This window comes from Amborella trichopoda, chromosome 4, assembly GCF_054954075.1.
Source record: "Amborella trichopoda isolate Santa Cruz 75 chromosome 4, AtrichopodaSantaCruz75HAP2 v2.0, whole genome shotgun sequence".
In the NCBI taxonomy this organism is placed as follows: Eukaryota; Viridiplantae; Streptophyta; class Magnoliopsida; order Amborellales; family Amborellaceae; genus Amborella; species Amborella trichopoda.
In genome coordinates, this window is record NC_142339.1 from 58,110,091 (window position 1) to 58,137,655 (window position 27,565).

General features: G+C 34.1%; 3 protein-coding genes and 1 non-coding gene across 18 annotated transcripts; 1 reads left to right on the forward strand and 3 right to left on the reverse strand.

Annotated features, from left to right (window-relative positions):
- Positions 1–2,967: 2,967 nt before the first annotated feature.
- LOC18421929 (transcription elongation factor B polypeptide) lies at positions 2,968–8,838 on the reverse strand. Of its 4 annotated transcripts, none has more exons than XM_020663254.2 (9): positions 8,810–8,838; positions 8,204–8,288; positions 6,644–6,906; positions 6,028–6,165; positions 5,793–5,871; positions 5,601–5,672; positions 4,844–4,919; positions 4,596–4,658; positions 2,968–3,269 (listed from the first exon to the last, which is right to left on the reverse strand). In XM_020663254.2, the coding sequence occupies exons 3-9, from the start codon at positions 6,800–6,802 to the stop codon at positions 3,179–3,181; spliced, it is 678 nt and encodes a 225-aa protein (XP_020518913.1). In that variant the 5' UTR covers positions 6,803–6,906; positions 8,204–8,288; positions 8,810–8,838; the 3' UTR covers positions 2,968–3,178. The 4 variants fall into 4 exon arrangements, with proteins under 4 accessions (XP_020518913.1, XP_088722215.1, XP_006827203.1 ...); XM_088866089.1 differs by having other exon boundaries at positions 8,636–8,838; XM_006827140.4 differs by lacking the exon at positions 8,204–8,288.
- A 6,762-nt stretch (positions 8,839–15,600) lies between these two features.
- Positions 15,601–15,674, reverse strand: TRNAE-UUC (transfer RNA glutamic acid (anticodon UUC)). Its single transcript has one exon. It is a non-coding gene; the product is annotated as a tRNA-Glu (tRNA).
- Positions 15,675–15,768: 94 nt separating this feature from the next.
- On the forward strand, positions 15,769–21,546 carry LOC18421931 (ARM repeat superfamily protein). Of its 12 annotated transcripts, none has more exons than XM_020667065.2 (9): positions 15,769–15,916; positions 16,492–16,622; positions 16,998–17,198; positions 17,935–18,013; positions 18,864–19,009; positions 19,938–20,051; positions 20,304–20,435; positions 21,073–21,186; positions 21,334–21,546. In XM_020667065.2, the coding sequence occupies exons 2-9, from the start codon at positions 16,494–16,496 to the stop codon at positions 21,370–21,372; spliced, it is 954 nt and encodes a 317-aa protein (XP_020522724.1). In that variant the 5' UTR covers positions 15,769–15,916; positions 16,492–16,493; the 3' UTR covers positions 21,373–21,546. The 12 variants fall into 12 exon arrangements, with proteins under 12 accessions (XP_020522724.1, XP_088722221.1, XP_088722225.1 ...); XM_088866095.1 differs by having other exon boundaries at positions 17,001–17,198; XM_088866099.1 differs by having other exon boundaries at positions 16,500–16,622; positions 18,839–19,009.
- Positions 21,547–22,562: 1,016 nt separating this feature from the next.
- On the reverse strand, positions 22,563–26,854 carry LOC18421932 (Pentatricopeptide repeat (PPR) superfamily protein). Its single transcript, XM_006827142.4, has one exon. It carries the CDS (start codon positions 24,503–24,505, stop codon positions 23,051–23,053), a length of 1,455 nt encoding a protein of 484 aa, XP_006827205.1. The 5' UTR covers positions 24,506–26,854; the 3' UTR covers positions 22,563–23,050.
- Positions 26,855–27,565: the final 711 nt, after the last annotated feature.

Sequence of the window (27,565 nt, forward strand, 5' to 3'; positions counted from 1 at the left end):
TGATTGTGTAGAGCGTCGGTTCTATACAAACTGCACCCTAAAAATAATGCATCTTTTTGTAAATACATTAGGGTCTATCCATTTTCAGAATTTCTAAGTGTGTGTGTATCTATTTGATCTACAATAGTTTTAGAGCTTTAGGTTTCATGATTACGGGCGGATATGGATTTTCTGGTCATCGTAAAATTTATTGATAGCAAAATTATATTTTCTAACAATTTATTGATAGCAAAATTATATTTTCTGACAATTTTCTAGTGTAATTTTTTAACGTGGACGCCTTATATAAAATACACCCTAGTTTATTTTGTTTGTTTCTGACGTTGTAGGGTGTAGTTATCGTTGCAGGTCATATAGACCTCAAATGTGCATGGAAATATTGGGTGTTCAATTTTTTTTTTAAAAAGGAAATATTGGGTGTTCACTGTTCATGAACCGCTGCAAAAAGTTAAAAAGTTAATGGTACGTGGGTTTGGAATAGCTAACCTTTTATAAGGTGTCAACTTTATACTGCACGAGTAAGTTACATTGAAAAAAACCACTAGTGATTTTTATACTGAAAAACCTTCAAATCGATCTTCTCGACCTCGAGATTCATAGATATAAAAAAAATAAAAATTTAGTCCTAAAAATAGTCCATCTTTTGATACATTATACGGACCGATCATTTTTAAGTGTATATAGATCTGCTTGATCATCAGCATTTCTAAAACTTTAAATTTCATAATTGAGGATAACAATAGATTTTCATATCATCACAAAGCTTTACAGTACCGAAACTGCATTTTCAGCATTAATTGGGGTTAACAATAGATTTTCATATGCTTTGCAATACCAAAACTGCATTTTCAGCATAGTTTAGAGGTGCATCTTATCTCATTAATATAAAGTTGACACATTATACAAACCTGACCCCCAAAAGAAAGATGTAAAATAATATAAAATCGACGCATTATACAAACCTGACCCCCAAAAGAAAGATGTAAAATATCTAAGGCGGCTTAAGGGTGTAGTGCTACAACAGTTTGCCTTTGCCCATGTTTATCGCCTCAAATTTCACACCCACAAGCTTTTTGCCCAGCTAAGAATTTTTTTTAGGTTAAGTCAACAAGGTCTTTTTCACTTGCAGCAGGAATGGAGTACCAGACATCATGTTGTAGTGCCCCATCACTCTAAGCACCTAACCTTGAGCCCATCCCTACTAAACCCGAGACAAAAAAGCTCACGAAAATAAATTTTAAAATAAAAATTCTTGAAATTATTTTTTATGAGCTCGTGAGCATAGACCATTTATTTCAGGGAATAGATCTAGCCCTTCGTCAAAAAAATATTCTGTATGGAAATAATGAGGTAATTTGCAAAACTTTGGGTCAAACAAATCCCTATAACCTCAATCGGACACTATTTCCTTTTAAAAAAATCTAAACACTGGATGACATGTATTATGATGTTTCCAGATTTTATTTATCAAAATTATTATCATGAATTTCTTCACCAATTCTAAGAAAATATGCGCCAACTTCAATTAAATTTGGACATCCTCAATTATTTGCTTCTAAAAATGGGTGCTGTTTATACAAGGCATCCAACTTAAACAAACGCGCACTTTCATACTCTGTTGAAAGATGCAATTTTGTTGTCAGAAACTTTTACGATAGCTTAAAAATTCATTTCCACCCGTTATGAAATTTAAAACTCCAAAATTGGGGTAAGCTGAACACTATCATAATGGACAATCTAAATAACATGTTAAGACCTGCTGTTTTTTTTTTTTCATATCCAACATCTCCATATCGAGATGATCAATTGGAGAGTTTGACAGTGCAGCTAATTTGTTCCAAGATGCATTATTTTTAGGACCTAAAAGACTTTTTTTTCCTATACACATCATCATGATCGATTGTAGAGTTTTCAAACATCATAATCGCTTTCCAATGGGGTTTTGAGGTGTATTTCACTTCCACAACACCTTGTATAAACTTTTCCCTATATTAAATTGAATTTTTACCAGGAAACAGTCTGATTTCTTAAGATTTTAGTCAAATGAATTATAGATGCCACTTACCTTCTTGCTTTAAATCTTTTAAGAGCAAACCTGATAAAATTTTTAATTAAATGCACATAGATCATTAGGTGTATTTTACAAAGGTGCAGTTTGTCTAACACCTTAAAGAGTAGAAGTAGAGCTGCATCTCCAAACACCATCCAACAATGCTTAGTTAAGTGTCAGAAACCCCAATAATAGCTTGAAAATCTGTTTCTATCCCTAATTATAAAATTTAAATATTAAAAAATGGTGTAGATCTTGAAAAACTGTAGTCCAAATATATTAAAAGATGCACTACTTTTTTAGCTTCAAATCTCTTTTTTGGTCAATAATTGTCAAGATCAAGATGATCAATTTGAGGATCCTCCCGATGCTGGAACAATATTTTCTAGTGGGCTTTGAAGGGTATCATTTCTTTCTTTGTTTTTCATAAGACAGGAACCTTATTAAACATTTTCCTTTTACAGCACGGGTTCACCCTATAAAAAACCTCTCTTACAATTTGAAAATATCAATATTTTCAAAAACACCAATATATTTTTGGAATCAATAACACTGATATCATCAAAACACTGATCGTACTTCCAAATACAGTCGAGGTTTGTTTGCTTCATTCGGAAATCCGGAGCTGAATCAGAAGCTTCAGCCAAAACATAGATAATCTGGAAACAACTGCTGTAAATCGACAAACATGCTACTTCCATGAGGAAGTCACACAGTTCATCTTTCCCATAGCAGATGCATTAGAGTAGATCCAGGGGGTTTGGCTTCTTGGCAGGGTTTAATGGCTACACACCAATATGGCATCGGCTTCGATCCACCCAATAAAATAACAAAAAAGAAGATAAAAGACAATATAAACTATGGAACACTGAAGAAGAACAAAGAACTAATGAATCAAAGAGAGAGAAGAAAAAAGATTTGCGGTACGTAGAAAATCATTGTTGCAGCATCAAGTAGAAATATTACATGTGTTATCTGCCCAATCGTTCTCCATTCTACATCATGGGAAGAAGATAAAAAATCATGAAGAGGTGTACATGCAGGCATCTCTGATCATTGATGCCGTTGCTAAGAATTTCTTACTTCCACATCGCCTGCCATGTAAAACCGGAAAGCAGGGCATGCTCACTATGCTCTTCTGGGTAGCTTAGGAACCTTGGAATTGGATGTTGAGGAGCCACTTCCCATAAAACCACTTGTTTTCGTGGACCGCAAAAAACTATAGATAGGACAAGGAAAGGTTCACATGAGTATTGGTAATGTCCATAAATTTCAATGAATTGTTAGAACTTCATTGACCATCTTTTAAGGACACAAGGAAAATAACAAACAAGAAAATGATAATTTGAATATCAGAAGGAAAGAAAGTAGAAAGTTATTTCTTCGAAAATATTCTCATGAGAAACCCACAACATGTTCTTTTCAAGGAATTGTTTCCATAGAAAGCAAGCAAATACAAGAGCAGATGAGGAATAAAGGATTCAACTTCTTCAAAAGTCATCATACCATTCACCTCTATGATCCTACATCCTTTGTAAACCGAGGAGGGCACACTGCCCTCGCTTCTCAAAAATGCTCTATATATACTCTAGGAAACCCTAATTGACCACAATACCTCCCATAAAGATGATCTTCTCGGCATCAAATCATTGAAAATGTATTTGAAGCCCATCCTCTAATCCTAAAAGAATACACTTACTATGTTCCAAGCACACCACCTTGCAAATGACAACTCGTGATCCTAAAGACCTATCTCACTTCCTACCTACATCAATTCCTGCCCTCTCAACAAGATCCATTCCACCCTTCAATTTTATACTATCTGAGCCCTCACTTCTTCCTCTTACCTCTTAACACTTCCAATAGAGAGAAGTAAGCCTCATGAAATATTTGCATATCAAGAGTTCCATACCACTAACTTCCTTTCATATCACACCGCCTCTTAATGCACTGAATAAATCTAGATCCATCTTCTTCTCCTCACAAAAGGAACTCTTGTTTGAGTATTCCAAAATCATTCACTATTAACTTTGGCCATTACATTGGAAGTTGGCTCGAACCAGTATTTTTCATCACCAATATCTTTTGGCCAAGTTTGCAAGAATAAACACGACTTTTATAGCGTTGTACAAGACAACTGCATGACTTCCACTAAAAAAAGGGAAGCTACTGTGGTTTATTTATAGAACCAAGTTCAACATTGAAAACTATAAACTCTCACATAAACATGTCTCTCACAACCGCTCTAAAACCAAAGAGGACCTTTCATCACAATAGATGAGGTGGTTTGCAATGCTCCAAAATCTTTCTTCACAATACATATAAAACGAAATCAGTTAGTCATTCAAATAGGAAATAGAATGACTTTTCAATTAATGGGGTCAATTTTCTGTTTTTGGCAAAAATGTTATTGAAATTCATTCTACAGAGCCAGTTTTTATAATAGAGAGATAAGATAAAGAGAAGCAAGGAATACCATTATGTGGACTCTTGCGTGTGTTCATACATTTAGTGATGAATGTTAACACATGAGAAGAAAGATTACCTTGATGTAGAACTCCTCTGCGTTGCTTGTCTCCTCATAACTGTATGCATTTTAACTTCATGGCTAACAACAAAGATAACACAAAGTATTAGTCGAGTGACAGTTTAATAATCCTCCCAGGCAAGCAACGTCCATAAAATCAATGAAGTTCGACCCCGGAAGTACATCCTGCTGTAGGGTGAATAGCTCACAATCACATGGCCGCGACAAAGATGGGAATTCAACAAGCATTCAAGCCTACTAATTACCTATTAAGATACTCCATCCTTGCTTTCTTCATCAGGTTGCCCTTTACATTGGATAAGCTATTGCATGAACCACTTCCTGAAAAAGGTATTAAACAGTTAACTAGAGATCCTTGTTATAAAAAATTTGAGAGGCGTACGAATAAACTTATTTATTAATATGTATGTATGTGTTCATAAATGTTTATACTCCAAATGTTTGAATTCATAAAAATAAATTTCTGGCATCAATAGAACACATAATTTCCATGCACCGATCTAATGTTCCAACATCGCTTACTCCAAGGTTACAACAGTAAGATCATCTCATAGCCTGTTTTCCTTTTGTTTATTTCTTGTTTGGACAAGCTACAATCATTTCATAACTTCCCATTTCACGAAATATCTTAAGAAAAATCCCACCTACTTTTACCAAAATGTCTAGAATACCCCAGAGGTCTCAATAAGCATACCTAAGAAAGACGGAAGCACTGGTTCTCTTTCTTGCATATAAGGATCTCTTCGACTGTAGTTTCAATTTCATTTTATATTTCCTCTTTAATACTAAATAATGTTCATTTGTACTTTTATTTCAATGTTCATTTCTACTTTTAGTTCTTCTGGTCAATGGTTTACATCAAATTTTTAAGCCTTTCTCCCAGTCAAACATACAGGTTCTTGATCTAGTAAAAAGAAGATTAAGAAATCTTTTAATATGCATAGTTTCTTGTGCTTGCAATGACGAAATGAATGAGGGAAAGGGAGAGGGAGATAGTTGAACCTCCACAAAAGCTCCGTTTTTTGCTTGCAGGAGGAACCTTGGAACATAGTTGAATCTGACGGCTTTGTTTTCCTGAAGTATAGACCATTATATTATAAATTATTTAATGAGCAATAGCAAGATGGGAAAATCTGGTTCCAGATTTAAGCATCATATTTTGACATCAAGGAAATAAGAAATATGAGAACCTACTATTACTCTCTTCCGCATAAAGTTGTTTCATTCTATCCACTGATTTCTTCTGAGCTTCATCTCTCTCCTTCAGTTTTGCCTGAGAATTTATCATTAACATATATTCAAATCTCTTTATGTACCAAAGCATGAGAAATGACTCATCTAACCTGCCATTAAAAAAAGCATCAAAAATGAAAGAATAAGCAAAGTTCAAACGGACAAAAAAATTATTTGTAGGTGCCAATAAACTTGCCTGATAGAGCAATTTCCACTTAAAATATCTTCCTTTTTGCTTCATCCTTTTGATGACTATATTGGCACTCTCTGTGCCAAAGTGCTGCTCGTAAAACGTTTTCCACAAACTGTCGGTTACTGGGCTCAAATCTCTCCCCTGAAACAATTTTGTTTGAATGATTGAAGCTATTGTTGCCACTTATCCTGTAAGTAAAACTTCATGTATAGATGGTTCTGGTGACATGTATCAAGCATAATTTTTCATCTCTCCAATAGTTTAGAAAGTTGACAACATTGTATGCCTACTCGGAACATGTATTAAAACACATTCCAAGCAAACAAAACAAATGTTATCTAGTTTTACCCTCTGAACAACACTTACAAACAAGACAGTCAATGAACCAAACTAGCTCTTAACAGAAAAGCAGGCATAGTAGTGGGCACAGCAAAAATATAATGTTGGGAACAGGAAAAGCCATCAACTTCAAATACTTTCCCCTCTTCAATTCTTGTAGACTTGCTTACCAAGCAAAAAGAATAAGAAACGAACAATCTTGAATTCCATAGGGACAATAATGAAAATGTAGTATAAATGAACTGAGCGATATGATTACAAAAGAGATCTACTGGCTTACTTCTGAGCATTTCTCAATGTGCATCAGTTGGTCAGCTGTACAATGGGTCAAAATAAGCTTCAAGATGTTCAAATCTGTTTCCCCAACATCCCCCAAATACTTGATGTTGTCTATAGCATTCTGGATACATAGGTCAAGCAAAGAGGGAACCTTCACCATATTTCTTCAGGGGAAGGGGTCTGAACTAGCCCAGCATGCAAGGGACTAGTACAAGGAGGGCACAAAACCTATTTCTCTATTAGAGATGGGCCCTCTGCATAATGCTACATCAAAGAGAGCAGCTTTATAAGTAATGAGTCCTTTTAGACAACCATACAAACTAAGAGCATCAAACTAATACAAGTGAAATTCAGAAGTCCAAAGATATTCCAGGCTGACTTAACTAACGACAAAAATATTCTATTGATAAGCTAAGCCATCCTATAAATGCTATACTAATTCCAGTATCATCTACTAGCTTACTCCCTTCCCAGGTGCTCAAAGCAAGTGTTGGGAGTTCCTAGGTGGTAAAAGTTATAGGACAGTGTAAAAAAAGGAAAATAAAAGATTATTTGCGATGGATTCAGTGTGTTAATACATATAAAATCTCACATATATAACCTTAGAACTACTACATGCATACATATATGCATGAGAAATATACTGAGTGATGTAAAGTTAGTGACGTACTTAACTCCCACATCTTAGCATATAGAATTACTAGATGGCCTTATGTGATGACATTTATGAGATCTATTAATCTAGCAGATCCTATCAAGATGGAGACCAGAACTTGTCATAGAGCAATTGGACATTTTGTGCTTCAGGTACTTCGGTTGTGGAAGGGGATTCGTAGGACGTTCTCCATTGCTTTGACATGGGTACATAGGACATTCTCCATTCGTTGGGAATTGAAGTGCCCAATAATAAAACTAAGGAGTTAGTCATTTCTTTGGAGATTCACATTCCCTATGAAGGTAATGTTGTAGATGAGGATTCTTTAGCTGGCATAGGGTTCTCAAAAGAAAGAATAAGAGTGTGGTTCTCCCCCTCCTTGTTGTTACTTCGTGAATATATATTTTTGACTGCTTTATCACTCAAGGAAAAAGGGAAACTAGCAAAAAGGTTTTCTGTTCAGAATTCTTATAATCAATACCCAAATGATTAGGTGATTTTATGTCAAGTAGTGAGTGTGATTCATTATATTGTTCCAATTAAGCCACCATTAATCAATTGTTTGATAGACTAGTTCAGTGACTCAACAATAACAATTTCCGAAATCCGCATTAAGTGTAAGCATAAACTAGTTCCTATTTGCAACCCTGAAACTCCACTCCTCCTATTTAGCTGAAAGGTATTGAAAATCCATGAAACCGATTCGCATGCAGAACAACAGAATTGTTTTCTAAGATTTCATGAATAACTTGCTATCATAAAAATTAATGACTACTTGAGACAATCAAACGTAGAGAACACTAGCAAAGCAGTCGTGCCAAAATAGTTAGAGTGCAACAAATAGATTACTGATTTATAAGCAACGAATCAACTCATTGATTAACTTCTAAAGGACACAAAGATTACCATGAATCATTAAAAAAGTCTATCACACCATAAAACCTCCAAACTTCCAGTATTTGTCATAATATTTGCAGGGGACTTCAGTATTCTAGGAATGCATTGGAAAAAATAACATCAGCAAATAAACACAAAAAAATGGCGATTGCCCAGATCAAAAAACTTAGTCCAGGTTCTCAAGAATTCCCAATATTCATCAGAATTATACAATATAATTCAGATTTACATCAACAAAGGGTAAACGAATAAAAAACCAGACACAATCCAAAGGTTGGGTAAAATTTCCTAATTTAGAAATAAAAATTACAGACAAAAACATTGATCAACGATCAGATATTTTATCCTCAATTTCACATAGAAATAAATTAAATATTACAAGAAAAAGAAAAACTCAAATAGAAAAGAAAAATTATAATTTTAATAACCATGGAAGCTTACCAGAGAATTTCAGAACCAGCAGAGAATTGAGAAATAATCAATTTCAGTAAAAAAAAAAAAAGGAATAATGACCCGGAAACCCTAATCTAGACAGGAATCCAAATCAACCTAGACTTGAAGCCAAGGAAGCACAAAATTGAAAACGCTAAGATTGATGGAGAAGACGAAGCTTACCTCAAGGAGCACAGCAGGAAACCATGAGCACGGTTTGTCTCATTATGCCCCGTAATTAAAGTATTTCTTAATGGTAAATGACCAAAAGAATGGGAAAGGGAATCTGTAAACTGTGGTCCAATGTCATGAAACAATGTACAGTATGGTGCAATCAATAATATAGCGTCAAATAAAATAGGAGGCCGTCAAAATATACAATGCAACTTAATTAGAAAAAATTTCCAAAAGACTTGAAAAGTAGATCAAATATGAAACGTAATTAGAAAAAATTTAAGATAATAGGTATTGTTTTATAGAATAGATAGATAATTTTCACAGAAATTTTATGCTAGCTATTCCACAAGGAAATAATATACCGTTCAAGAAAAAGTCCAAAAAAATAAAAAATGCATAAAATGTGAAACTTAAATAGAAAAACTTTAGAAAACAGAAAACTTAAATAAACGTTTCAAAAAAAGTATCAAAATACATCAGGTGAAACTTATATAGAAAATTGATGCAATTAGTTTTTTTTTGTTATAAATCAATAGGAAAATATTTTTTTATTTTTTAGGATTTAAAAATAATCCTTTATATTTTATATTTTACAATTAAATCCCACTTTTCTATAGTTATTTTACTTTCTACACACTGAAGTAAACCAACATTGGGAAGTCAGTACTTCTCACAATACACACATATAAAAATAATTAACACTATGAAAATTTAAATAAAATAACTAAAATCTAAAGGGTATTTTGTTTATTTTCTTTATTTTATAAGTAATTTTTTGGTGTTTGTTTTACAATTGTAATGTACACTCCCCTAAATTTGATCTTAATCTTATATATACAAAAGTAAATTGAATTAAAATACAATATTTATTAAGATTTCGAACTTAAATTTAAAACATAAAATACATGAAACTATTTAAATTCTTTCAAAATTTTGAATTATCTTCCTATAAATAAAAGATAATGCATATAATAAAGACAAATTACTTTTTTATCACAATAAGATAAAAGTAATAAAGACGATAAGATAAAAGTAGTAGAGATAATTTACTCTTCATTAAAACAATAAGATAAAAGGATAATGCTAAAAAGATAAAAGGATAATAATATGATAAAAGGATAATCTTTAAAGGAAAATTGTTGCGAGCTCGATTGCATGACTACATATGCAGTCCAAAAAGTGTATAGTATCCAAGATGGATGCAAGTAGGTGTTCCATCTAAAAACAATGGAAACTAACTATCTATAATTATTATTTCTAGTTTTTAAAATTTATTTATTCTTTCATATTCATGATCTCTATGTTAGAGATTACATATCATTAAAAATTAAATCCAAAAATCCATCTCAAAAATATATTTATTAAGAGGCCCACATTTCTACATATGCGGGTCGTCTTTAAAAGGATAATGCTAAAAAGATAAAGGAAAAAGTTTATATAAGGTTACAACCTTAAATGTAGAAATAAACATGCACATCAAAATTCTATAAAAAAAGGTTGTTTTAATGTTGAAAAATCCTGTAATTGATCATCTTGATATTGAGATGTATGAACATGGAAAAAAAATGATTTTGAACCCCATAAATAGTACATCTTGCAACCAATTATCTAGGCCATCCATTTTTAAGATTTTCATATGTTTATAGATTTATTTGATTTTAACTATTTTTGGAGTTTAAAATTTTATAATTAGATATGAAAATAGATTTTGAGATAATCTTAGGAATTATTTATACTAAATTACATATTATAATAAAATCGGGAGGTGCACCTTAATTGGATTGTTTAAGGTTGCAACCTTATAGAAACCGCACCCAAATATAAAAAGATAATCTTGGAAAAAGAAAAAAAGATTTCGAGGCCGCGAAATAGTGTATCTTGCAACATATTATCTAGACTGTCTATTTTCAATATTTTCATGTGTGTGTAGATCTACTTGATTTCAACCATTTTTAGAGTTTGAAATTTTATAATTAAAGATGAAAATAGATTCTGAAGCCATCCTAAGAATCTTTATATCAAATTTATATTTATACTAAAATTTAGAGGTGCTTCATTGGATTGTTTAAGGTTGCAACCTTATGGAAACCACACCCATCTTTGAAAAGAGAGTTTTTTATATCAAAATTACATTTATACTAAAATTTAGAGGTGCACCTTAATTGGATTGTTTAAAAAAATTACATTTATACTAAAAAGATATTTTTTTATATCAAAATTACATTTATACTAAATTTAGAGGTGCGCCTTAATTGAATTGTTTAAAAAAATTACATTTATACTAAAATTTAGAGGTGCGACTTTAATTGGATTGATTAAGGTTGCAACATCTTTAAAGGATGAAGTATCTACGGGGCTTAGATAGGCGTTTTCAAAATAAATAAAGCCTCACCTCAAATCCACATCTGGAAAGCACTTTCCACATTGGAAATCTTTACGATGGCTCTAAAATTAATTTCCAACACTGACAACAAATTTTGAAACTCAAAAAATGGTATAAATCTTACGGATTTGTGACCACTTAGTTTTAGGGAAAAATGAATAGTCTAGATGATTTGTTGCAATATACACTATTTTAAAATTTAAAATCGTAATTTTTTTTTTACGACTATAATGTTTAAGCTGAGATGACCTATTTAAAGGTTTTTCAACACTTAAATTGTAATTTTTGATGAGTTATAAAGTGAGGTTTTACTTATATTGATAGGGCTGCAACCCTGTTTCCCGGATAATTTCGTTTAAAGTTGCAACGTTATGGAAACCACACCCTTTAGAAGGTTGCAACTTTAAAAGGATAATGCTTTATACTATAAGGGGAATTTTTTATATCAAAATTACATTTATACTAAAATAAAATTACATTTACATCTATCTTTAAAATGATTAATGCTATAATAAAATAAAATACATTTACGCCCATCTTTAAAAGGATTAATGCTCTAATGAAATAAAACTACATTGACACCCATCGTTAAAAGGGTTAATTCTAAAAATAGGTCCGCTGCCGGGATATTACATTTACACCCATCTTTAAAAGAATACTATATTTACACCCATCTTTCAAAGCATATTGTATTTACACCCATCTTTAAAAGGAAAGTTTTTTTGGATAGAAATTCCACAACTTTATTAAACTAAAATGTAATTATAGAGTCCGAAATAGAAACAAAAGGAAGGGAGGAACCTACTTTGGCAAGAGAGTGATGCAAATAATATTAAGGTTATTTTAATTTTTTATTATTATTTAGTTTATCTCTTAAGGAATAGGAGAGGAGGTGCGCACGTATATTTGTGGGCATTGAATTTGTGTGTGAGTTGATATTTATGGATTTGGGTTAATTAGTTATTGATTGATTTGGGTTACTTAGTTTGAAATATAAATAGATAAGGTTAAATTAAGGGAGCTAGTTTAAGAATGTAAAAGGATAAGGTTAAATAAAAAGTAGTTTTTAGGCTTTGGATTAAAGGGGATGGTACGTGAGGTTAAGGGAAAAGAGAGAAAATAGAGAAGAAGAGATAAAATAGGAAAAGTGTAGAGAAAGTTTTTCTTGTTAATGTTTATCTTATTTTTTAGTCTATTTAAAGGGAGATTTCCCTTTAGTGTGAAAAAAAAAAGAAGGTAGATGAGTTAATAAAATTTTGTTTCGTAAAGAAATTTTTGGGGTGGATTCCTTCGCCTTTGAGAGATGGTATATTATCTCAACTTTAGGATGAATTCTCTTTCAAACCTTTTTTTTTCTGGTTTTATTTATTTTTATTTTTTTTGGTTTTATTTTTTTACATCAATTGGGTAGGGGAATGATTTATTAAAGAAGAGAAAAAATGAGACATGGCACAATTCCCTCGCAGACTTTGCGATAGGGTATATTCTCTCAACTTTTTATTTTCATTTTTTTTTGGTTTTATTTTTTTACATCAATTGGGTAGGGGGAATGATTTATTAAGGAAGAGAAAAAATGAGACATGACACAAAAATAGAGGGGGTATCCATCTCGCATAGACGGGGTATCCATCTCGCTTAATATATAATAGATAGATATTTCTTTTCACATCTTTAAAAGAAATATCCCTCTTGCTTAATATGTAATAGATAGATATTACATTTACACCCATATTTAAAAGCATTAATGACACCCGTCTCCCATCTTTAAAAGGATTAATAATAAAAAATTTCCCATCTTTAAAAGGATTAATGAAAAAGGATAGGATTTATCTTTAAAAGGATTAATGATAAAAAATAATAATAAATAGATATTACATTTAAACCTAGCTCCAATCTTTAAAATGATTTATGTTTAAAACAATTAATAATAAAAAATCTCCCATCTTTAAAAGGATTAATGAAAAACGATAGGATTTGTCTTTAAAATGATTAATAAAAAAGGACAAGATTTATCTTTAAGGAAAAATATCTTCATAGACCTTATTTTCAACTTTTATTTCATTCTAAACTCAAAATTTCAAAACATATCTCTTAACCCCCAGATAACTTTATCTATTTTTGTTCCAACTTTTAACCCAAAAAAATTAAAAAATACATCTTTTTTCTAACTCTCTTTCTCGTCGTGTGTTTCAATCTCTCTTCTCACGTGTTTCTCTCTCTAGACTGTTCTTCCTCTTTCTTTCTGCAACCCATTTCTTTCCAACTCAACAATGGCTTTCCAACAATAGTGGAAGCCGGGTTATGGTGGGTATGGTGGTTATGGTGGGGGTGGTGGGGTGTATGGTGGGCCAGCAAACTATGGTGTTGTTGGTGGTAGTCGGGGTGGTGTATCGAGTGGGACTGGTGTTTCGGGAGGAAGTGCAGGTGGTGTAGCTAGTGGTGAGCAAGGTGGTGGAGGTTATATGGTAAGTGGATATGGTGTTTGAATGGGAATGCGGGGTTTTGGAAGTCCGATGCTTCTTCTCAAGGTGGTGCTCAAGGCTCTGGGGTCCCTCAAGCCAATGGGCCTCCCATTTCTCGAGTTGGGTATGGTGGTTATGGTGCACAAACAATGCAGGCTCAGGAACATTAAGGGGAGGAGGTTCAACACGTTCTCCTCAAGCTCTTCATAGTTCACAAAGTCATCTTTTGGCTTTACATCAATGAGAAGAAACAAAAAAACCAGCCTCCTCGTCACGTCATAAATATCGCCGCAATTTACCCCAAATTCCCTGGAATTTCCCCCTACTTCCCTAGATTTTTCCCCTTAAAAGCCTGAATGGCCAGAATTTTGGCTGGGAATTGCCGAAAAAATGAGCATTCCAGCCAAAGCCTTCCTCCCATTCTAAGTTGAAGAAAGTGGGGTGGGGTTCCTATGGTCACCGGGAAATGAGCCGACGGTGGCTGGAAGTAGCCAGAGGTTTGCCGGAAAACGCAGTAAATTTTGGGTGGGGGGGGGGGGGGGGAGGGGGCAAGGGTTGAGAGAGAGAGGGGTTTGGGAGGTTGATAGGGGGGGAGAGAGAAAGGGAATCGTATCAAGAGAGGAGGGGTTTAGAAAACAATATCTTTTATAAATTTGTTTAGGCCAAAAAAATTAATAAAAAATGAACAATATATGTTTAGGGGGTTAGGAGATACAATAAAGTGAATTTCTATATAGTAAGATAGCCTTAATATATGTTTAGGGGGTTAGGAGATACAATAAAGTGAATTTCTATATAGTAAGATAGCCTTTGCAGCCTTAGATCGATGGAGGAAAACAATGTATTTTTTACATTTGTTTGGGCTACAAAAATTAGTAAAAATTGAATAAAATATGCTTAGGGATTTAGGAGATATATGTAGTAAGAAATGTTTTGCAGCCTTAGGTCAATGGAGAAATGAAACTTGAAATGGGATCTACGGAGATATGTTTTCTATCTTTAAAAAGATTAATGAAAAAGGATCGGATTTATCTTTAATCCTCCCTATTTTAAAAAGATTAATGTAAAAGTATAGGATTTATCTTTAAAAGGATTAATGATAAAAAAATTTGAAAAAGGATAGGATTTATCTTTAATCCTCCCTATCTTTGAAAAAATTAATGAAAAATGATAGGATTTATCTTTAAAAGGATTAATGATAAAAAAATTCCTTTGTCGGGATCTGAATAAATTCTCCCTGTCTTTAAAAGGATTAATGTAAAAGGATAGGATTTATCTTTAAAAGGATTAATGATAAAAGAAATTGAAAAAAGATAGGATTTATCTTTAATCCTCCCTATCTTTAAAAAAATTAATGAAAAAAGATAGGATTTATTATTGATAAAAAGGATTATTGAAAAATGATAGGATTTATCTTTAAAAGGATTAGATTTATCTTTAAAAGGATTATTGATGAAATGATAGGATTTATCTTTAAAAGGATAAACAATGTATTTTCTAAATTTGTTTGGGCCAAAAAAATTAATAAAACATGAATAAAATATGTTTAGGGGATTACGAGATATAATAAAGTGAATTTTTATGTAGTAAGATAGGTTTCACAACTTTGGGTCAATGGAGAAATGAAAGTTGAAAATGGATCTATGGAGATATTTTTTCTATCTTTAAAAAGATTAATTAAAAGGATAGGATTTATCTTTAATCCTCCCTATCTTTAAAATGATTAATGTAAAAGGATAGGATTTATCTTTAAAAGGATTAATGATAAAAAAATTCCATTGCCGGGATCTGAACAATGTAAGAAAATAGGATTTATTATTGATAAAAATGATTATTGAAAAAGGATAGGATTTATCTTTAAAAGGATTATTGATAAAAGGGTAGGATTTATCTTTTAAAGGATTATTGATAAAAGGATAGGATTTATCTTTTAAAGGATTATTGATAAAAAATTCCATTGCCGGGATTTGAACCCGGGTCGCCTGGGTGAAAGCCAGGTATCCTAACCGGACTAGACGACAATGGAACTGATGAACACGTTTAAACCAAAATTTTATTTATACTGAAAAATAAAAAGTTAAAACCGTTTCTGTTTTTCCCTTGCAGTGAGTTAGGGTTTTATTGAACAGAGAAGAAGTGTGCAGTTTCATGCATTAGTGTGTTTGACAAGAAGACCTAGTTCACAATTCTCTTGTATTTTAGCTCATTTTAAACATGGCAAGCGAACTGGATGAACTTATAGGGTTTCTGACCTCGCCTTCTCCGCAAGTAAGATTATGAGTATCTATTAATTGATCAGTTTGTATCTCAGTTTTTTAAAATTCATTGCTTTCTATTGGATTTTCACTCTGTGAAAAGTGTTTTGAAGAATTGGCAGAATTTGAAATTCAGTTTGAGTTTGGAGGGATGAATTTTCTCTTCTTTTTTTTTGGGGTAATTTTTCGGAGTGTAATGGGAGACTGTAAGTGTTTATGATCATTAGATCTTATTTTTGTAATTTTGGATAGTTATAGATACCAACATGCCTGAACTCTGACGTTTTCTCGTTTGAAGTACAAAAGGAACAATTTTTTATATCAATTTCATTCTTGTACTCTATGGAAAATTGAGTAGATTTTATAGAGCGAATTTTCTTATTTCCAAATAATTCGAACAATTTCCATTGTTTTAAATTGACGAGGAAAAATATATGCAGAAAGTGGCAAAAAGTTCGATAAATTGGCAACCATTATGTGTAAATTTCCTTAATCGAATGCCATTTGTTTGTATATCATCACCTACTCCTTTCACATATATTGAAAGTAATGCTTAATTCTTAAAAGAAACAACAATCAAATTCAAAGCCATGCAGGTGAAGAAAGCAGCTATAGACATTGTTCGAGGACTGACTGGTTCTGAAGATGGATTATCCACTCTATCTCACCACTCTGATACACTCTTGGGCTCGCTTTCAAAGCTATTAGGAGAGAAAAAGGTACGGTATTTGCTTTAACCTGTGCAAAAAGAAATCATGGTGTTTACTTGTTTTTTTATTGGTGTTTTGTTATCATGTTACCGGATTGGATAATGTGGTAGTGAAATTCAGTTACCAAGTTCTTATTCGTATTTTGACATCCAAATCTGGGTGAAGCTTAAAAGGTTGTAGGTTTTCTCTTTTCAACCCCTTCATCACTTCTGTCTCCCTCTTGATTACTTTTTGAAGAATAATTATGATTTGATGTTCATCAATGATTTATTTTTGTAGCATTATATTGATGAGTTGTTTCTGGGTGAATCTCAAGTTGGCATTTTCTCTTTCGCTCTCTTTTTTCTTTCTTTTGATTGGTAATTGGTTTTTTCTCTTTCAAAGCAGGAGATTTCCGAACCTGCAGCAGAAGCTCTTGTAAACCTGTCTCAGAATTCTGAGTTAGCTGAAAAAATGGTTTCAATTGGCATGGTAAATAAGGCAATGGAGATACTTTCTAAACACGACCTTGGCATCACTAGGTTGTCGGTTATGCTCCTTGTGAACCTTACACAATTGGCTACGGGTATTATCTCACTTCTTCAGGTGATGCCCTTTTCCTTGAACTTGTCTTATGTTAACACATCTGTTGGTTAACTCTTCGTGTATATGTTACACTATAAGTGCACCTTCGTCTCTCATGCAAATGCATATTAGACACCTGCTTTGTTGTGTTTTTCCTTCATGTGGCTATCCCCAGTTTTGTATAGTGGAGTTGAACTAATTAGCATCTACACAATGTTTTTATACTATTAGTAAAAGTAAAATGGGCATCAAGATATTTGCTATCTGTGATGGCCCAGCCTTTTGGTTCCCTGCACATTGTTTTGATAGTTTAACAATTATGTCCATTAGTCCACTTTACTAGTGCTATTTGATCTGTCCTAGCTTTATTTTATGTTTTGCATTATGAGTTTAAATTAAGAATACGATTGCAACTCACTTATTAGGGCTTGTTCTATGCAAATATTTTATTTAGGCATGTTCCAAGGCATTAGTCTCAATTGCTTGTTCTTTTGGTAAATGTGTAAATGTTGAATCTTATCCTGTTTTGGAGTAACAGATATATTGCAATTTGCAAAAGATCTATTTTATATATTGCACTATCTATACCTATTTTTAGGTCTTGTTTCACCATGTCTCTGCTCTGAGTATGTCTATGGCAGTGGTATTACAAGTTACATTACAACTACATAATCATGTTCTTCTGCTTTTTATTTCCACCTATTAATGCTGAACCTGTTTTGCTCAATAACTTTTTTCTGATTTTACCTTTGTGCAGACTGGAGATGAAAAAGTAAAAGGTCTTAATGTTGTGAAACTTGTGAGATTCTTTTGTAGATCTTCAAGTGAAACAAAAGGTTTGTCTACTCTTTTCTAGAAGTTGGAATTTGTTTATTAGAATATGTTTTCCTAGCATTGTAAAAAGTGATGCAAGGCATTATTCTGTTAAACTCGTGACATTTCAAGATACATTCTGATTTCTAGCCTCTTACTCGTGCCTTGGGACTTTTTGGTCCATGCTGCTATTCCATGCTTTAACTTATATGACAAGGAAGTAGACCACCTTTTCTTGCACAAAGGGGCATGTAGAGTGCAATGATGGAGCTCAGAAGAAGGGTGTATTGACAAAAGTTTTGACGAATGCACTGAATCTGTTTTGACACTATTCTTTTGTATAATGAAAAAATTTAGAGAGAAACTGGTATTTTAGGGTGGGTTTTAAGAAAGGCTAGAGATAGACCTGAATTGATGGCGTAGGAGCTGTTCTAGGTTCTTAGACGAGGGGAAATATAAAAGATGAAAACAATGAATACTCGATAAATTTGAAATTCGAGTGTGAGTGGCTGTAATGACTAATCATATTCAGGAATCATTCACATCCTTTGTTACAAACATGTGACATAAATGATGCTTAGGAAAACTTGGTCATGTTTCTCCCTTGACTCCAGTAAACATGTTGGCTGGAATGAATTCATTATAAAGTAAACTAAATATCAATGCCTCATGGCAGAATTTGGAAACCATGGGTGACATGTCAATATCATGACCTAGACACGGCTATGTGGTACTGAAATATTACTGATTATCAAAGTACTTGTTATTTTACTTCATATTGAGTGCTTCAATTTGTCCAAATGGTGTTGAACAAACTTCTTAAGCTTTGATCTTTCCAATTTTGACAGGATTGTTTTGTTGGATGCATGACAGATGATCCGTTTGAACATGTTGGTTCAATACTCGTAAACATTTCTAGAAATGAAGCAGGAAGGAAACTTCTATTGGATACCGAGCGTGGGCTTCTAAAACAAATTCTTCCACTTTTTGGTACAATTAGTCCATTGCGCAAGAGGGGGGTAAGGTTGATGGTCTATGAGGGTTTAATCATGTTTATTTATTTTTATGAAGAAATATATTGTTAATCTGCGCAACTTTTGATATTTGCATGATGGTTGCAAAGAAATAATGCATCTGTTTTATGGTTTAATGATCCAATAATTATATTATATATATAAAAAAAGAGGACCAATAATTGTTTTGTGTCTCTCTCTGCGTGCATGTATATGTAAATGTACATGTATTAAATGATCAATGATGCATGATTAGCAGATTTGTTTGGTTGCTAGTCCTACTTCAAAATAAGAGAAAGGCCTGTAGAAACTGACAAAACAAATGAAATCCATGAGCATTGCCAATGCACATGGGGAAATGGCTATAAAGAATAGAATTAATGAGACCCAATCAAACATTACTATAAATAAAATAAAAATGTATTTACTTATTCTTGGAAGAAACAAGTTTGTTCACGACTCTGATTCTGCAGGTTCTCAATTTTCTTAAGGTATGTGTTGCTATAGTCCTCCACATAATTGTCTCTGATGTTGGGCTTAAGTTTGACGGTTTAGAGCATTCAGACTTTAAGAATTCGCCTGGCCTCTTCGCCAAAATAAATAAATAAACAGTTTGGTTTCAATGTCAATAATCGAATGGTGTGTCTTGCAAGAATTTGGGAAGTTTGAACTCTGATGATAAACAACTGATATGAATTCTGTACGATTTTATCTGTCTTGAACGATTAGTCTTCAGGGTTACCCATGATAAGATTTTAATATGAGGATGCTATCTTGTGCTGTGTTGTTTACTGTATGCTGTAGCCTCTTAGGGGCATTTGAACTAAAGAAAAAGATGTATGGGCCTTGCAAAATTGTCAGGGATAAGATTCTACTTTAATACCCATCTCTAACTAAAGTTCATTTTTACAATTTTGATTTTTCTTCCTGACAGGTCTCTGGAACGCTTCGAAATTGCTGCTTTGAAGCTGAGAATCAGCTAAATAACCTGCTTTTGTTATCTGAGTTCCTTTGGCCAGCTCTACTACTACCTGTTGCTGGAAATAAGGTAATATGTTTCAGAGTTTATTACTAACTTCACAATCCAAACTGCATTAACTGTTTTTTCAACTCATATATCCATTCCATAAAAACTTTTGGCATTTTCTGTTTGGATCTTTAGTGGCTGAAATGTTTCAATATTTTTTCTAGAATTTAAAATTGTTGTTACCCTATTTTCCCTTTTTTTCCTTCTTATGTTCAAATTTGGTGAGGATTCAAACTTCAAGGTTTATTCTTGTTTCTAATAAAATTAGTTCAGGTTTATAGTGCAGAGGATACCTCAAAGATGCCACTTGAGCTTTCAAGTGTTCTTTCACATGAACGTGAAGCAATTGATGATCCAGATATTAAGATCCAAGCTGCAGAATCGATTTACCTGATTGCTTTGCAGGTTAGCACTCTGGTATTTTTATCCTTCTTTCACATATGCAGACCTGAATATCGCTGCTGTGGTATTTTAATCTAATCTGTTTTTTGTGATTGATCTGTTTTATACACACTGCATTTTGAGGTGAAATATGCTCATGACTCTGATTATCTACAGTAGGCTTCCCTTGAAAAAACTGAGCAGTGATTAGTAAAACATTTGAATGCACTGTGTCCTCATGTGTCTTATATTTTTCTTTGAGCTGGCTTGTAATGGATGGCCGCATCAGAAACGGATTACACTACTGAAGGCTAATTCATAGTAGTTTTTTTTCTTTTTTGAAGTAACATGGAGAACTTGATTTCCAGTTGAACTTTGGTGGTGTTCAAAAGGCTTGCGTCTGTTGTGGAAAGGCAGGACCAAGCAGTTGTTTTTGTGTTAGGAAACTAAGCACAAGAAAATGATTCTCTCTCTTTCTCTAAGTCTCATCTATACATCCACCTAGCTGTATATTTATTTGTCACAAACCCAAATATGCATACAAGCAAATCTCTTCTCTCTCCATTAGGCGCAAATACATCTGTTTTGGGTGCTTCTTCATCTCACAGTCTATTTACAGATTATAACCGAGTAACATGCATTTGAGTTTGATGACTTCCAGGAGGCAGGTCGAAGAGCTCTCTGGTCTGTCAATGGTCCTCGGATACTGCAAGTAGGCTATGAAGACGAAGAAGATCCAAAAGTAATGGAAGCGTATGAACGCATTGGCGCCTTGGTAGTTCCTGGATTTTGCTTTCTAGCTTCCTTTCTCCCAAACTGTTGTTGCAGAATTGACTCTCTCTCTATCTCTCTCTCTCCATGCCGCAGCACCCCGGATGAATTGGTTTCTCGTTAGCTTACAATTTTTTTTATATTCTAACAGCTTGTCCATGGGGATGAGGCTGAGCAGCCGTCAGTTTAGAATTGGAGAATCGGTTGTGGAGCTAATATTTGATATGGAGTTACACAAGTTTGAATCTCTCTCTCTCTTTCTCACTAGCTGGGAGTGCTTACATCTAGTGGACTGTCCGCAAAAATGTATATGAACATTATTTTTCTCTTTATAAAATTTGATATTAGCTTTCTTGTTTCTCAATTATTTTTCTTACCTGAAACATGGTAATCTGCTTGTGTGATTTGTGAAGGATCCCCTTGGTCTTTTTTTCTTCTTTTGGGTTAGTTTGGTAGTGTGCTTATTTGATTTTTATTTTTGTGAGGGAAGCAGTGCTCATGGAATGTAAGATCCTATAACTAAGGGGTGCAGTTAGCATGAGGCCTATGCTTTACCATACTACAAAAGTCTGTCGGAAAATGTAGCTTTGATGTCATAAATCCCCAATATGACTAGAAAATTTATTTTGATTATGGCTTTTAAAGCTTCAAAAATTATGCAGATCAAATGGATCTATAAACACTTACAAATGAACACTTGCAAATGGACAATTCTATAAACACTTACAAATGAACACTTGCAAATGGACAATTCTATAAACACTTACAAATGAACACTTGCAAGTGGACAATTCTCATGGTGTTTCAAGATACACTATTTTCAAGCTTAAAATCCTTCTCTTTTCAAATGTACATAATCATTTTGAGGATTTTTTGACACCAGAAGTCTACTTCCGGTGGGGTCCATGAGGTGTAGCTTTACTTTTTATCATAAATACATCACTTGTAATTCAATTGAAGCTAACGTGATCATATTATCATAATTTAGCTGCTTGAAAATATTGCCGATTACATATCCCAAGATAATTTAAGCCACAAAATATTCTACTCTCGCAGGAGTAAAATGTACATTTACTCCTTCGGGTAAAACCCCAACTAAAATTAATTTTTGGATCCTAAATTTTGGAGTTGTGACATCTTCAACCCATAAATTAACCTCAATAAAAAAATTACCTAATTGTACTCTTTATGCCCTAGAAGAAAATAATGTGTCGAGATTGAAGAGAGACCATTCAATTTTTAGACGGTGAGATTTAAGTGTCAGAAAACTTTTTTTTTTTTTAGAATAAGCATTGAGTATATCTTAAGTGGTTCTCAAATTTTTAGATTAAACCCAGGTGATTTAAGGAGTAGAAATTAACTATGCTCCCGAGGATATGTGCTCTAAGTTAAAAATGGCTATATTATTTACATTGACATAATACATAAATAAATGAATGGTTTTATTTGTATCTTGCCTTTGTACTGAAATACCTTAAAATTAACCCCATAAGTAGTTTGAGAATCCTCATTCACAATCAGTTTTTCTCTGTAAGACTAGATAAAAAATTTCTTCAGCTCAGTCTGCAATAATTGTTTTTCTCTCTATTATTACTCAGCACAACCTGGGCCTTCAAAGAGAAATTCTCTGTATCCTTCCAATTTTATCAATTGTCTATGAGGAGAAAATTCATTGGACAGAGAGAAATTATCTTTCTATTTCATCCTCTGATTATGTTTCAGACCAAGAAATTCTCTAAATCACCATTACCTCATCGAGAACCAGTCTTGTCCACAGCTAGAGAGAGCCTCCTGTTTCAGGACGGGAAATTTTCTCCCTAGCTTAAACGCATGATGCCCCATTTTCAATCAGAGTTCTCTGCTTTGGACTAAAGAAATTCTCTCTCTAGCATACCCTGTAATTCTTCAGCTGCTTCTCTCACCTTCCTCCTCTCCCAAAACCCACTCACAATTGTCTGCCAAACAGATTCATCTGGAGCAAAACCATCATCCACCATCTCTCTAACCAGTCGAGCTGCCTTATAAACATCTCCTTTCTTGCAAAAACCACCAATCATCACCCTGAAACTCTCTGAAACTACCTGAATTCCTCGAGTTCTCGTACCCATATAGACCTGAAAAGCTCGGTTTGTATCCATTGAAGAACAAAGGCCTCTTATCACCAAATTGTGCATGTTTTCATGGAGTTTTTGGGTCATTGAATTTGGCTTAACCCCACTCAACACCATCTCATCAAGAAAATTTGCACCCTCTTCAAACCTCTGAAACTGACAAAGCCCTGTAACAATCTTGCTATAGAGAGCTGCATCGGGTTTCCATCCATGGAGCTTCATCTGATCAAAGACACACAAAGCTTCATGGATCCTTCTCTCGGTGCAGAGGCCAGTGAGCAATGTACTGTAAGTTTTCATGTTGGGTTTCTCTCTCTTTCCTCCCTTTGCTTTCTCTCTCTTCCCATCCATTGTTTCAAGAACTTCCATGGCCTCTAGTGACCTTCCAGCTTTGCAGAGGCCATTGATCAGAGAGGTGTAAGTTATGACATTGGGCTCGATTCCATTAACCACCATTTCTTCGAGCAATTTCATGGCTGTCTCCAAATCTCCAACTTTGCAGAACCCATAAATCATTGTACTGTAAGTGATCACAGTAGGCGAACATTTCTTCGAAATCATCTCCTCCATTAAAGGTTTGGCCTCTGAAACTCTACCCAATTTGCAAAGCCCATCGATCAGTGTTCCATAAGTGTAAGAATCAGGAGTAAACCCAAATTCCAGTTCCATTTTCTTGAAAACTCTAAACGCCGAATCAATGGTTTTTTGTGATTTGCAGAGGGCCTTCAGCAATATATTGAGGGAAACCAGAGAGAGGGGGATACCCATTTCTTTCATTTGAAAGAAGAACTTGTGGGCGAGTTTTAATCGATTCTCTGATACAAGAATATCAAATAGAGAGAGAAAGGATTTTTGGGTTGGTTCACAGTTGAAGTCTTTCATGGAGTGAAAGGTTTTCAAGGCCTCTAATGGCTTGTGAGCTCGGCCATAGGCTTGACAAATGGAGAGGAAGGTGTCTTCTGGTATGGGGCAGTTCTCTTGTTTCATCCTTGTGAGGAGAGAGTAAGCAGAGGCGAATTGGTTTGCAGAGGCGAGGCGAGAGATGATGAGAGAGAAAGTATTGTGGTCGTGTCGGTAGCCATTGGAGTACTCAGCAGTGGCTGAGTCGAAGATTAGGAGGGCTTTTAGCGTGTCGCGTTCGGCTCTGATGAGTTGCAGTACATGGGTTGGGTTCAGATTCTTTGGCCATGGTGGAAGTGCTTTGGTGCCCATTACTGCCGCACTTTGTGGGTCACCTCTCTCTCTCTCTGCACCTTGTGGGTTGTCTCTCTCCTGTCTCTGCAATTTGTGGGCTCTCTCTATCTCTATCTCTCTCTCTAATTGATTGATATTTACGTGCCCTGTCTGCACTGTGTTGGTTGCCTCTCTCTCCTATCTCCGCACTTTGTGGCATGGGGGGCTCTTTCTCTCTCTGAACCTTGTGAGTTGCTTTCCTTTCTCCTATCTCTTACTGTAACAATGCTACTCCATGGAAGTATGCCCAGCAAATCGTTGCTCCCCTTTTATCTCTAGAACCAAAAGCTAGTAACAGGTAGTGTGCCTCTCAGTGTTCGATGAAATTTGAATGGGAGCTTTTATCACCACGTTGACCACGGTAGCGAGCCTTTGAGCGAGAGACACCGAAACGACCCATCTCTGGCCGAGTTCTCATGAGCCTTGAGCGCAATTTCTTCACAATCTTATTTTATGCTTTCCCTAGGCACCTCTCTCTCTCTCTCTCTCTCTCTTAATACCCGGATCATGAGGCTATCACAAAACTGATCGGGTTTTCTGATCTAGTCCGAATCAGACTAGCTCTCCATTATGGGAACTAGTTTAAAAAATAATTTTAAATTTAAAATTTTGAAGTTAAAAAATAATAAAATATTTCAAATGGGTGAGAACCGAGTGATCGAGACGATCTGAATCGCCCTATTACATTCCTTGATAGCAAGAAGAGAGCCTATAAAAAATTGGAATAATTCTTGGTTCCAACAAGGAATTCAATCGGTCCCCGTTGATTCCTGATATGTATTCATGATTTTTAAAACACTACTCTTTGATATTCACGTACTCACATTCTAATAGACCAAAACTAGCTCCAAAAGCAAAAATGTTTGAAGTTCATAATTGAATGTTGATAGAATGCTTGGCATGATCATAGAAAATTTATGGTCATTAGATTCTTCAGAGATATTCGATAAAATTGGAACTGACACAGAAAAGGTATAGTCATTAGTCGCTCTTGAGCATTGTTGGACACAACATACCCGCTCATTCATTTTATCTCCTAGTGCTCCCACTGCTGTTTCTACGTTGTCCTTCCATGGCTTGGACCTCGAATAAAGCATAATTATAGAAGTTATTTTTTTCTTTTTTTTTTTAAGTATAAAATTTATATAGTGGTGAGGCCTTAATCAATCAAATTAAGGCGCACTTCAAAATTTAACTAGAAAAAGTTGTTTTTGCTGTTGAAAAGCCCTCAATTCGATCATATCAACCTTAATATATATGGATGTCAGAAAAAATAGATGTAAAGTTTTGAAAATGAAGTATCTTGTAATGTATTATCTAGACCATCAAATTAAGGCGCACTTCAAAAATTCATTAGAGGAAGTTGTTTTTGCTGTTGAAAAGCCCTCAATTTAATCATATCAACCTCAAGATATATGGATGTCAGAAAAAAAAGATGTAAAGTCTTGGAAATAAAGTATCTTGTAATCTATTATCTATACCATCAATTTTTTAAGATTTTTAAGTGTTCACGGATCTATTTGATCTACACTTTTTTAAGTTTTTAAATTTTATAAGATGAAAATAAATTTTCAGACTATCACAAAGATTTCTAATACCGAAACAACATGTTTCGGCACTATTTGAAGGTGTGCATTGTTTTGAATGGTTAGGGCCTCAGCTTTATACAAACTATACCTTTTTTTAATATTTAGATGCCATATTTTATAAAAAGAACACAAACAAGGGATTCAATATGCTGATATTTCTATACGAAGAAGCTCAAATGGTCAATACACAAAAGAAAGAAGTTTATATAAGGTGTCAACCTTTGAATGATCTTTATATAGGTCATTATAAAGCATGAAGGTTTTTGCTTAGAAATTCACTTGCATGAGATATTGCTCGTCTCCTTTCATCTTTTTTCCTTTTTTATTTCTTTATTTCTTTTTAGTATGGTGGCTTTGTGATGGTTGTGAAATGAGGTATACGTCATTTTTTAGAAGTTTTCGTAATTGGGCTTGTATTTTCCGATGCTGAAATTAAAAGACTCCACTATTCTTATTGTCAGTTCAATTGCTATGAAATCTGTTCAAGCTGAGGTTTTCAATTGTTGATAACATGCTTCTGACAATGATTCTCTTTCACAATATCGAGATGAAATACAATTGACATGCTTCTTTTGGCCTCGAACAGACGGGTCGAACTGTACGGGGCATTCAATTTATGTTGGATCAGCATTTGAAAAATGGGCCAGTTGGGTGGATCATCTGCCCACCGATCCCGTGTCAGATCACCAGTTCATCAATCCAGAAGAATATTACAAAACAAGCTTAAAAAGAAAGTTAAAAAATATGAAGGGTGGTGTTAGCTAGGGGAATGAGTCGGTACTGATTCCTTCTCGAAACTGGTTCAGCCCAGGCTGCTTCCTAGTCTATATGGGGTGATTCCCGATTTAGAGTGCGATTTTTGAAACACTTATTGAATGATTCAGAATGCTGCTAATATAAAACCTCACCAATCCAATACACAACCTCCCCAATCAATCATGGATCTATGTGCTACAATGTTCCTTATAGTTCATAATGAACCTTAAGCCTGGACTTCAACGTATGAGACTGATCCAACCATTCCATTCAACTTTCAGATTCAGGGGTTTGTGCTGGTGAATTGCTTAGAACCTACAGAACTATCTTTGCTCCAGACATTCCTCATGGAATTAGATCGGTTTTAGCATTTGTAGAGTGTACCTGTTGATGTATTTGCGTTTTATTTGTACTCTAAGTTTTTTGTTTGGAAATTATAATGTAATCAAATTGGTCATATGGGATAGGTGTTCATGAGGGCCATCACCGTCCAGTCAATGGATGGTGATGGTGAGAGGAGCACTCTCCAAAAGATTACATGACATGGATGATGGGTCGTTATCTGTTTACATTACCATCCAACCCATTGATTAGATGCTGATGAGCCTCATGGCCATATATTCCTGGTGGTAATGATGATTATGTCATACAGACCTTGTTTTAGTTGTGAATTCTCAAAAGAAAGAAGGGCGTG